Source organism: Eublepharis macularius, chromosome 7, assembly GCF_028583425.1.
Source record: "Eublepharis macularius isolate TG4126 chromosome 7, MPM_Emac_v1.0, whole genome shotgun sequence".
In the NCBI taxonomy this organism is placed as follows: Eukaryota; Metazoa; Chordata; class Lepidosauria; order Squamata; family Eublepharidae; genus Eublepharis; species Eublepharis macularius.
In genome coordinates, this window is record NC_072796.1 from 38,599,395 (window position 1) to 38,612,207 (window position 12,813).

Sequence of the window (12,813 nt, forward strand, 5' to 3'; positions counted from 1 at the left end):
TCTTTTTTTTTTTTTAAGGCTAAAGTTATCTAAACCTTGCACAGCCAAAGCACGAATGCCTTTAGTGCCTCTTTTTTTTTAAATTAAAATTTATTGTACAACATGGTGTCAACATTGATAATCGCTCAATACAGAAAGACTAACAATAACAGAAAAAGCTACGTGTACAACCTACTAAAACCATACAAAATCTCAGCATTATTGGACAGATTTAGAGTTCCCAGATGTAAAAAAAAAATCAGCTCTCAAAAATATGGATTTACTGGAACCAGTTCTGTTTCTTTTATTTGTTTCCATATTTATTGTGTGTTTTCATGTTTCACATGACAAAAACTTTGAAGCAAGGGCCAAGCTTTCTTTTATTTCTGGAGACCAATTAGCAAGCTGCCCGTGCTGCCTGAAACCCAGAAAAACAACTTATTTATACAGTACATGTTAAGAGGTTTTCCTAACCTTGGCATTCTCTAATTCCCTTTTTATCAGGGTTCACAACTTTAATATTTTATACTAATATAAACCCAAGCAACCATTTTACCTGCAACTTCCTTTTATGCTCAAAATTATACTTTTTCAGAAAATGCAAAGTATCTGGATATAAATGGCAAAAGAGAAAAAAAACCAGCATAAAAACGTAGCTTTTCTTAATTGGGCTAGGTAGGATTCTTGCATAGTCCAAGACTATATTCTGCTGTAACCCTGATGACCAAATCAACCCCAAGATAATCATGTTCTTCTTTCCATGCTCAGGGAGGGCCATTTGGACAAAGATGCTGTGCACTACGGTGTGTTAGACAGTAAACAAAGGCTCTTTTCTGGGTGTGATTTATTGTAGCAACAGGCCCTGGAAACGGCTTGAGTCCATAGTGATGGTGCAATGCCCACATAGTTTCTAAGAAAGCGTGAGGCAGAGGTGGCTACGCTGTTGACAAAGAGGGTCACTATCACACCATGGGATGTAGCCCATCCAGCAGGGGAACTGGGGAGCAACCCCACCATCCCAGAATTTGCAGCAAAGCACAGAAGCCAACAGGCAGGTAATTTTTTGTTTATTCTCTTAATTTCTTCAAGTGATGAAGATGTTCATGCTACAGGATTTTAGTTTCCTAGGATTAAAGAGCCTAGGAGAGTTAAGGTATATATACAACACCTATTTTATTTACAAATATGCAAACAGGATAGTGGAAGCAAATCAAATCCTGCAGCAAGCAACAAAACTACCATTCCTGTATCAGTTTTTCCAGAATTTTCCTCACAGCCTCCCTCCCCCGCACCCCAGCTACTTCCTGCAGCTAAAAGCTCTCCACTTTACACTTTACCTGCCTCTATGTTCCAGGCCAAGTAAGAACTACTTCTAGCTTCTCTTCCTTCCTTCAACAACTCTGAAGGGTGTCATACTTCCAAGGCTTGAGAGAAACAATTTAAGAATAACTTTGCTACATCCCTGCTCAATGATCAAGTTTGTCAGGCAAAACTATATTGAGACAGCCTAAATCATATTGGTATGGTGGTGTCAGAGTGTCAGACTAGGATCTGTGTGACTCAGGTTCAAATCCCCGTTCTGCCATGGGCAAGTTACTCAGCCTAACCTACCTCACAAGATTGTTATAAGAAAAAAATGGATGATAAGAAGAGCATTGTAAGGTGATTTGGAGAAAGGCAGGATAGAAACGAAGTAAGTAAATAAATAAATAATATTTTCCCAAAACAGAGGTAGAATGTATTGACTAAGTACATAGCAGTAGCCATAACTCAATACAGATCTAACTATGAAAGAAATTTTGTTTTTCTTTAAAGCAAATATTGTTAAAGCCTAGAATGAAGATCCTTAGTCACCTTTCAAAGAACTCTAGAGTCTTTTAACAATTTATGATTATCCTAATTTAATGCTATACATGCTGGAAGACATACTAAATTCTCTTGGATATATTCCAGTAGGTTGTGTGAGTGAGAGAGAGAATACAAACACATCTGTGTGCAGGAATATGTGCATAAGTACAAATACACCGAGTAGACTATGTTTATATATACAAATCTTGAATACCCTTATTCATGACATGTTTTTCTGATATAGTTTGGTATAGCCTCATTAAAAAGTGTAGAGAAAGAGTTACAGAATGTATTGCCTCCAACTGCTATATAAATCCTAGGTGAAACGGTGTTATTAGCAACCTGCTAATAACTTCCTTCTCTTCTTGTTCCCTTTCCTGACATTAATGTCAATAACTTCTGCAGAATCCCTGCTGTGAATGCATTTAATAACTACTTATATTACTTAATACTTCTGTAGCACTGGCAGATCATAAGAGTAACATCATCCCTGCTGAAGATTTTATAATTTATAAGACACAATTAATAGCCACCAAAGAAAACTTTATTTGCATTCATCCAAGAAAGTTGTATTAATAATGTACAGATCTTTGATTATGGATCTTACAGATTACATTGTTCCTTCCCATACCAGCTGCTGATACTGGTACGGGATAGACCAACATGATCTACACAATTCCACATGATCGTATGGGCACAGAATCAGTTTGGAACTAAATCTAGAAACCAGGGAAGCAGGTTTTTAGTAGATGTTGCATCAGTAATATAAGAAGGGGGCTTCAGTGAGATTGGAAAGGAAATGGAAAAGGAGAACTATATGATAGAACATAATAGATTAGAGCAACAGATTACCTTCCAGGGAAAAAAAACTTGCAGAATAAACATACCACAAGGTGTTCAGATACACAGATATGCTTGCTGCAATAATACTCTGTTTCTCTCTCTCTGTTGCTTTGATAATAGTTGCCAATATTTATTGGAAGGTGTAGTCTATCTGGTGGTGCCTTCATTCACATTTTTCTTGTTGCTAGATCCAAATTAATAATTTTCTTGTTTTCCCCTTATTTTTCCTACCACATAGGGAACTGAATCCAATGCATAAATGCTGTTTTGTTTAATTTTTTAGGCTAAAAAGAATGCATCTTTTACCTCGCAAAGTACGTCAGTGGTTGAAGACAGTTCTTATGAAGGAAGGTTCCCAGATGGTACAGAAACGCTGCCATTACGAAAAAAAGTAAACAGTGAAAAAAATACAGGTGTGGATTATTAAAGTCTTGCATTCAAAGGTAGCATTTTATATTTGATACCTTTTGTAAAAGCCATTATTTTATAGAAGCAACTGAAGGTTCAATGCTTTAAAAAAGGAGTGGTGCCATTGGGTGCCATAGTGGCTATTGGCACCTTTCCTGACACTTACCAAGAGTTTAGAACATGATGAGGGCTTTTACCCAGCACGGCCTCTAACTGGCTGTGCAGATTTTAAAAATACTACTTTTGCAGCAGCTGTAACCACAGCACAGGGATCATCATTGTGTAACTAAAACTAAGCTGTGAGTAAGCAAGAAAATACTTGTAAACAATGTGTTCCTTTTAGAAGGTATTCTGTTAAGCAGAGCTTCTGCCTGAAATGTTAAAGAGTTATTATTAGAGTTATGCATAGCCTCACTCCCTGATGTTTTGTGGTTGGCCCCACCTTCTGCAGCAGCCATTTTGTTGTTATGCCAACCACCCCGTGTGAGAATTCCGAAAGTGGCTGCAGCCTGAAAAAGGTTGGGGACCCCTGCTATCGACTCTGCCTATAGCATAGAGAAAATATGACTAAGCAGGGATATGATGGAGGTTTAAAAGTTTAGGTATGGATCAGAGAGAGTGGACAGAGAAAAAAAATTTCTCCATCTCCCAAAATATTACAACTCGGGGGACATCTAATGAACTTGATGAGTAATAGATTCGGGGCAGACAAAATGAAATACTTCTTTAACTGGCAAGTGAGTAAAATGTGGAATTTGCTGCCAGAGGATGTAGGCATATGTGGCTTTAAAGGGGGATTAGAAAAATTCAGGGAGCATAGGTCTATCAGTGGCTACTACCTGGTGACTCTGGGAGTTAATCCGTGTACCAGAACAATGGAAGATTTGGGGGGAAGCCTAGCAAATTTGCAGAAAATGACAAGGACATCACACTAATAAGAAGATATGATAATTTTAAATACTCTCTGTCAAGTCATCAGCAGTGGACTTGCCACGAAACCAATGGGCTTCACAGAAAGAGAAAGACAGACCTCAGAAGACATCTTGGAGGAACTTAGGACACAAGGAATAATCAAGACGGCAAGTGGAACATCTCAGACCAGACAAAGAGAGGATACTTTGGCAAGTAACATATAAAACTAATTCTGCATATACCTCTAACTTTCAACTTACAGCAGGGTTGTTGTTTTTTTAATGCACACCAAACATGTAGTTCCCAGAACAGGGAACTAATCTGTTTTATCTACATTCCTCCTTTTCTCCAAGAAGTTCAGCACACACACCCCTTTCACAACAACTCTGTGAAAGAATTTAGACTGAGAGAAGTTGACTGGCCCAAGTCCACCCAGTAAGTTTCATAGCCAAGCTAAGAAAAAGAGAAATGGGCTGGTCCAAAGTCACCAGCAAGCTTCATGGCAGAGTGAGGCTGAACCTGGTTCTTTCCAGGCATAGACCACATTAATTCCCATACTCCTTTTTTAACATCTGCATTTAGTTAGATCCCATTTTAAGCATATGTTGAAAGCAAAATGTTTCAGAACTTTCATTGTTTCATTTTTTAAGACTAATAACTAGAGATGGGCACGGTCCGCATAACGGACCTAATTTCGTCACGAACTTACCCAGTTCGTCCTTCGTGAACACATGGGCTGTGGGTGCGTGTTTTTCTCACGAAACCGCCGAACATTGGGGCTTTCTGTCCGTGTGTCCATTGGCCCGTCATGTCAGGATTCCCACTCAAACAATTTCCTTGGCAGCGGTGTGGAGCCACCTTCCCCTTTTGGAACACACCAATCTTAGCCCAGAAAACCTTGATTGGCAGCTCTGTCAGCCAAACAGAGATCACCAGCCTTTCTGCATAAAAGACAAAGCGCGCGAAGCTCCGCTCCATTTTGCTGACGCGGGGACGCAAGTTAGCTTAGCAACTGCTTGCTGTGGGGAAGGGGTTTTTTTTGTGAGAGTGCGGCTTGTGCCTTGGGGCTTTGGGGCTTCAGTTGCAAGAGAGCTTACTCTTTTCTCCATTCCTGTTTAATTTTTTTCTCCTCCTTTCTATTCTAGTTTTCTTGAGAGCACTTTTTAAAAAATCCTTTTACCGCACTATCGGGTTACTCTGTTTTCTTTCTGCATTTTTCGAGTCCTTGGGTTCTTCTCGGGCTTAATCCCCCCTCCCCCCCAAAATCTCTTTCTTTTTTCTGGGTTGCCGGTGAGTTCTATTGTGCTCTGACGCCACCCACTCACAGACCCACAGTGGGTGCAAGGCAGCTTTGGGCGTTGTCTGCCTGAGTTCTTGCCTTCTTTCCCCCACGTTCTTTCTTGGCTGCTGATGAGATGCAAGCGGAGGGAGAGTGCTATTAGGCTCTGTGAAACACCCACTCTCTGATGACCAGCAGCAGGTTTTGGGGGGCTCTGTCTGCTTCACTTCTTTCTAAGCCTTTTTCACTCCCTAAATAGTGGGTGACTTGGGGGGATATTTCCAGCCTGGCTTTTGAGGTGCAGGGGGAAGACTGCTACTGGCCTCTGTGAAACACCCACCCTAGAACCACTGGCAGCAGGTTTGGGGGGGGCTCTGTCTGCTTCACTTCTTTCTAAGCCTTTTTCACTCCCTAAATAGTGGGTGACTTGGGGGGATATTTCCAGCCTGGCTTTTGAGGTGCAGGGGGAGGACTGCTACTGGTCTCTGTGAAACACCACCCTAGAATCACTGGCAGCACGTTTTGGGGGGCTCTGTCTGCTTCACTTCTTTCTAAGCCTTTTTCACTCCCTAAATAGTGGGTGACTTGGGGGGATATTTCCAGCCTGGCTTTTGAGGTGCAGGGGGAAGACTGCTACTGGCCTCTGTGAAACACCCACCCTAGGACCACTGGCAGCAGGTTTTGGGGGGCTCTGTCTGCTTCACTTCTTTCTAAGCCTTTTTCACTCCCTAAATAGTGGCTGACTTGGGGGGGCATTTCCAGCCTGGCTTTTGAGGTGCAGAGGGAAGACTGCTACTGGCCTCTGTGAAACACCCACCCTAGAACCACTGGCAGCAGGTTTGGGGGGGCTCTGTCTGCTTCACTTCTTTCTAAGCCTTTTTCACTCCCTAAATAGTGGATTTGTATTTGTATATTGACGAAACAGTGTAAGGCACATGATGACTGAGCTTTACAAACATATATTATCCTCCTCCCGACGACAAGCCCTGTCCCTGGCAGCTTCTAAGTACCTCCTCTTTTTCTTGATATGATTTGTATGCTGACAAAACAGTCTAAGGCACATGATGAGCTTCCTTGATGGACTGCATCACGTTCGGTGAAGTGGGTTTCGTCGGCGACCGTCCTGCTCTTGCGAGCGCAAGGGCCCCTCTGAGGGTCAATCCCCAAAGTCCAGTGAGAAGCAGGACAGTGGCCCAGGTCACCTTGCTTGATAGCAAGCAAGCTGACACACCACGTCACTAAGGTGGGACTCTTTGTCCACTGCCCAAAGAGGCTCCTTCTGAACAGGGTATCATAAGTTTCCTTCCCTCAAGGTGTGGAAGACATCCTTTCCATCCCTCCCGTGCCTTCCATTCCAGCAAGGGGCCTTTGAATTGCTACATGATCCTGTTGCGGAGTTGGCTTTCACTCAAGTACATCCATTTATTTCCCATCATGGAGAGTTGGTCTCCCCGCCCCCAGGGAGGGCATCTCTTGTTGATGCAGCCCCATGTAGGTGGGTTTTGTGGGCAGCCACCTCTCCTGGACAGGAGCACAAGTCTCTCTCCTTCCCCCAAGGGTGGGTAAGGGTCAGGCAGAATAGGGGAGGGGAAGTTGTTGTTTGTCGCTTTGGAAAAGTGATAATCGAGGAGCGTTACATGAGAACCTTTGGTGGGGAAAGTCGACTGAAGTGAAAATCTGTGGGAAAACCAAGGCCTTTTCTGACTCGAACCGGTTCTCGAACCGGTTCTCAAACCGGGCCTGGTCCATTAAAAGTTTGTGGACCGTGGTCCATGGAAGCCCACGAACCCCAAACCGGCGGTCCGTAGGCAAATGCCGGTCCGTGCCCATCTCTACTAATAACTCAATTTTTCTCCCCCTGCTCCCCACTTGACACTTTAATCATAATTGCCCTATAGCCATGAGCAAAATTGATCTTAATTGCCAACAACATTGTTCAGGAAATCACAGTCTATTTTTTATAAAGCTGACAAGGACAAAAACAAAATAAGATGTGAATTATAAGATTCAAAAGTAGCAAAATATTTTTTAAAAGAAAAAGATGAGTCCTAGCAGCAGTCAGAAGTAAAACTAATTATAGGTCTGAAAGAAGTATACACTGATTTCAGCTCTGCTTATGAAAACTCAACAAAGGGCTTTTCTGAACACTCATGATTATCTTGGTAGTTGATCTGTAAGCACTGGAATTGGTTTGGGCACAGTTCTTCTGCACGTCTGCCCTCCCTCTGCATTTTCCAGTTGTGGAGCTGGTTTATTATTTTCTTCCACACGTGCCTTAAATAATCAGGATTTTCAAGGGAGGGTACTATTGTCATTGGTGGTGTCACCACCCTCCCTTTTAATTTTTTGCACCTACTTATATCAATATATTGATCTAATGGTTGAATTTTTTAAAAGATCGAAAATGAACACACACTTAGTGGCAAAGAGAAAGAGGGCAACTCCACTGACATATGCAAGGCTGCCGGGGGAGGGATAGAACAATAGCATTCCCAGGCAGGGGGGCTACAACTGTCTATGGGGGAGGATTGAAGCAACTCCTCCCCCGCATGCCTGCCTGTCTTACATGGCGAAGTCTAAAAGAGGTGCAGCTCCACCATTCACCTATATACAAACTGTATGTGAAGTGTTATGTCCCTTTTAAACCATGCAACTTTTTCTGGTACCAGAAGTGGCTACCTCTCAACCCATCCCCTGGGCCACCAGAGCTTTTGCAATCTTATTTAAAACCAGCACTTTAATATTGCTATGTCACCATACCATTGCAATGATAGGTTTAACAGGTTCTCTGAATTACCTGGTTTCATTTTTAAAAGTAAGTCTCTAGCCTTTCCCTCATGGAGATAAATTGGAAAAGGCATATTTTTACTGCCCCTTAAAAAAAAAAAGCTAGGAAATTACAGAACCTGCTAAACCTATCATTGCAATCGTATGTTGATATAGCAATAAAAGAATTTAATTTTTTTTAAAAGATCAAAAATAAAACCAGGAGGGACTGGGCAGGGTGTGTGTGTGGAGACAGTAGGGGGTGGAGTGGTTCCACAAAGACAAACTTCCAGTCATTGAAAAATGGGTGGGAGTTGTTGGGACAAAGAAAACTGAAAGAAGCATTAAGCATGAGGGGAAAAGGCAACTCAAAATGGGCTTTCATAAAAAAGATCAGGGTAAAAATGGTCTCAAAAAAGGTGGAGAAAAAGTCTGTGGAAATTAGGGGTTAAACCAACGCAGCTTGGTCCAACTAACCCAACCCCCAAAAAATCCAAAGTAAAAACTGTTCTACATTTGTGCTTCCCTTCTGTGTACCAGGTTGTTCTTCTCAACTTTATTACGAAGCATACAAGTTAAATTCTTCATATAAATGTTCAAAATCAAACATGCTAATACATAGGCTAGCCAGCCTCCAGGTGGCAGCTGGAGATCTCCTGGAATTGCAACTGATCTCCAGGCCACAGAGATCAGTTCTTCTGGTGAAAATGGCTGCTTTGGAGGGTGGACTCTATGGCATTATACCCTGCTGAGGTCCCTCCCCTCCCCAAAGCCTCCCGCTCCAGGCTCCACCCACAATATCTCCAGGTTCCATCCTGGAGCTGGAACCCTACATACTGACCGTTCTTTACGTAAAGAGAGACAAACATTTTATATACTTTTTTCATGCAGTTGACACCTACAGGAAGACCACCACAGAAGCCACCAGCCAAACTGGAAAAGCTTGAAATCAAAAGAAAGAAAGAGAACAATTTAACAGTAGAGGACATTGAAAGCAAGGTGAATTTTCTTGAAAAGAGAAGAAATCCAGTTATCTGACTCATATTGCTATAGTATTAAAATACCTAATAACCAAAACTGTACGTATGCTCACAACATTATCTTCTAAATCAGGTATTTATTTATTTATTTTTTAAAAATTGAACTTGGCTCTCACTGCTGTGTGGAAGATATTTTTAAACAAGTGAACTGGCCGGAATGAAAGCAACTTTGCAAACATCCCATAGCAAAATATACCAAGAACTGATTATAAATAAACTCACTAAATTTTACAGAAGTTGCACTCGCAGATTGATTGCATTCCAATAGGAAGTCTATACCAGGGCTGAATCCACACGTACCCACATAGCGCTAAACTGTCGGAATGCCAGCATCTTCCTGGCGCAATTTCTGATGTCATCGCGCCACGAGAGCGGCATTGTGATGTGATGACATCAGAAATCGTGCTAGGAAGATGCTGGCATTCCAACAGTTTAGCGCTATGTCAGTACGTGTGGATTCAGCCCAGGTGTTTAAAACATGTTCTTATTGTGGTTAAAGTTAAGGGCTACTGCCATGATCCCTATCCCACCCCCACCCCCCATGCATAGACTGGAACCACATTAACATGTGAACAGGAATGTTATATAAGTTTGCCTGCCTCAAAAGACATTTTATGTGGCCTACTCCATCTAAAGAGCTGTCTCTTTTCAGACAAGAGAAGAGAAACTGAAACAAGAATTACTAACTGACATACCTTCACTGATAATTGAACATGAAAGCAGAACTACAAGGAGTGAGATAGACAGTGCAACTTCTGGAGTTTCAAGTAGTTTTCAATTATCATCTTTAAATTTGGACCCAAGAAGTTTGATGCAGGAAGAAGAAGTGGATGAATGCTATAGCTTTAAAGACTTCGATGTGGTGGAATCTGATTTAACCTATAACACAATAAATGAAACATTCTGACTAGGGTTGTTAAGAGAAATTCTCTTTAATTCCTCTTTACCCAGTTTCTCCCTGACATCCAACTATGCTTTTCTTTTCCTCTTTTTAGGATTTTGGAGACAGTTTCTAATAAATTCCTTTTTGATCAAAGAAAATCTGAAGAGAGGAGGAGCAGGAAGGGAGGTCCTGCAAAATTTCAGAATTTCACTCTGTAGATGCTCAGAGGCAGGTAGAATCTTTCCAAGCCATCCTATATTCCTGCTTGAACACCATGGGGTGTAAAACATAAAATAACTGCAGGGGGTGAAGTTACAAAACGGCAAATTGATTTATCTTTGAAGAGAAATGAAAGAGAATTACTGCTCTTAAAAGAGAAACAAAAAGAATAATGGGAATCAATGGTTCTATCTAAAAAAGTAAATTTCAGAAAAAGAACTCCCAGCCCATAACAACCCTAATTCTGCCTATAAATATATATCTGTCAAATATAAGTTTTCATCAAAATTAACATAATTTAGAAATCAAAATAAAATGCACGACTCTATTTTTAAAAACCAAACGGGCAGTGCAATCCTAACCCTATTTTCTGCAGAGGCCGCTAGCTGCCCACGAACCTTCAGCGGCACTCATTCTCTCCCCAAGGACTTTTGTGAGTGAGCCATATTGGCAGGCAAGGCAAAGCATGACGAGGCCCAGCCAGGAGAGCACGTTTCCTAGTTCCCTTGGCAATCCTGGTAGCAGCCACCAATTGCCAGGCCGCTGCTGTTGACAGCCCCAGGAGTGGCAGGGAAAGTAGCAGCCAATCCACAAGCCATGATCGCCCCCTCCACCTGTCAATGCCACTCTGCTCCCCTCTGGAGAGCGGGTGGCTTGGGATACAAAAACCCCTTGAGTGTGGCGCCCCAACAGAGGCACCCAGCTGGAGAGGAGCTCTGCCCTGTTTGGGAGGGTGTACCCCCCAGATGCAGTCAGGGTGGCTGCCCGTGCCCCCATTTCTTTCTAGTAGCTGAAGCACCCCACTGGCAAATGGCCTCTCCCGCTGCCGCCACCCTGAGACACCTGCACCCTTCTCCTGGAAAGTACATTCAGAAAAGCAGCAGGACTGAGAACTTGGCCAGGGTCCAACCGTCAGCCCCTCACACTCAGGACCTCCCCCCAGTCCACCAAGTCTTGGAGCCTGGTGAGGTGGCTTCCTAGAGAAAAGCCAGGAAGGAATCAAGAGTCCTTCACAGATCTGACAGCACCTGCTGCAACTTGGGGCCATACAGAGAATATCTCACTTATCAGCATGGATCATCATGGCTCAGTATGGGATACCATGCCTGGTGCTTGTGGGATGAACCCCCAATAGAGCAGAGAAGGGGAGGCAGGCTAAAGCTCCAGCTCTGACTCCTCCCCACTGCAAACAGCATAAGGGAGAGTGGGCTGGTTTTGCCAACAAGGCACCTCTGAGATCCATTGGTTTGGCTGGTACATTGCTCCACAATCTCCCTCCACCACATCCTCATGTCTTTGCATCAACCTCCCCCCTCCATGCACTATCCATCTGCTGCGCTTATCAGACACCAGCAGTGCTGTGGCAGAGTGTGAGACCTCTGTGAAGCACCCCCCCCCCCGGGCAGACACAGATGGACAGCACTGCAAGTCCCACCCAGCTCACAGCAGTGTGTCTGAGTGGGAAGAGCCGGGGGTGTGTGAGAGATGCTTGGCTGCTGCTATTATTTGGAGCAGAACAACTTCAGGGCCACTCCATCCTTACCAGCCTGGAGCCAGAGACAATCCTATGATATGTGTGAAAGGGAAGCCCAACGGGAAAGTGAGAGATAGGGAGGAGGGACTGGGCCAGGAGGGGCATGGAGCCACTGTCATCTGCAGGCAAGCAGACAGACGGGAAAAGAGTCATTGCACGACACAGACTTTACTGAGCTGCTGTAAGTGAGGAGGATGACTCGTCTGAGGAGGCAACTGTTCCTGGGTGCTGGGAGAGCCATTCCTCATGCTGCTTTCATGGGAGCAAGCTTGAATCACAGGCTGACTGGGGACCCACTCCTTGAACTGGGCTGGAAAGGCAGTCATGGAGGATGATTGGGGGCAGAAACAGCCATGCTCCCAGGCCTCCCTGACAAATTGCAGCCTGCCTGAAAGGGAAACAGAAACATGTGTGGCTAGGAACACAGCCTCACACAAGCCACAGCCAGGTCTGCTGTGCCTCAGGGGAGTGTCCATGGCCCAGAGAGGGAATGCAGCCCCTCCATCTCAGGTGCTGCCAGCAACCAGATAACAAATGGTCCCCTGGCAGGAGAGTGCTCTTTGAATGCACCAGACTGTTGGCTGCTGCCGCTGCTGCCATGGCTGCATGGGGCTCTGATCCTGTGAGGTAAACAGTTTGAGGGTTACATAGCTGCAAACACAGGGGAGTTATGAGTACCAGCACCTTGTCACCTCGGCCCACAGCTGTGCTCTCTCCTCTGCCCAAGGTGGGGATTACGGATGAGAGAGTCTGCTCGCAGCCCTGGCATGGGCTGCGAGCACCACCACCACTACCCTGTCTGAGGCAGCTCTCTCGATTGCCTCTTTGGCAGGCATGGACCGTGGTGTCATGAGGGCAGGGAGGGACAGCCCCCCCCCCAACACCAGACTCAACCACAGAAGCCAGCATTTGTGGGGAGGCATTGGCTCATGTGTGAGGGGAGTGGGGAGGCAGGTGTGAATGAGCAAGCCAAGGCAGCTGGCTCCTTACCTGGGCACAGCCGTGCTCGGGAGTGGAACCATTGTAACTAGGGGTTACGATGGCATAAGAGTGAGATACGTCATCGTACCTCCTAGTTGGCTTCCTGAGCACTTTTGACACA

General features: G+C 44.2%; 1 protein-coding gene across 1 annotated transcript; it reads left to right on the forward strand.

Annotated features, from left to right (window-relative positions):
• Nucleotides 1-898: 898 nt before the first annotated feature.
• STMND1 (stathmin domain containing 1) lies at nucleotides 899-9,983 on the forward strand. Its single transcript, XM_054985602.1, has 5 exons — nucleotides 899-1,030; nucleotides 2,954-3,083; nucleotides 4,051-4,199; nucleotides 8,927-9,034; nucleotides 9,728-9,983. The coding sequence occupies exons 3-5, from the start codon at nucleotides 4,080-4,082 to the stop codon at nucleotides 9,980-9,982; spliced, it is 483 nt and encodes a 160-aa protein (XP_054841577.1). The 5' UTR covers nucleotides 899-1,030; nucleotides 2,954-3,083; nucleotides 4,051-4,079; the 3' UTR covers nucleotide 9,983.
• The last annotated feature ends 2,830 nt before the right edge of the window (nucleotides 9,984-12,813 follow it).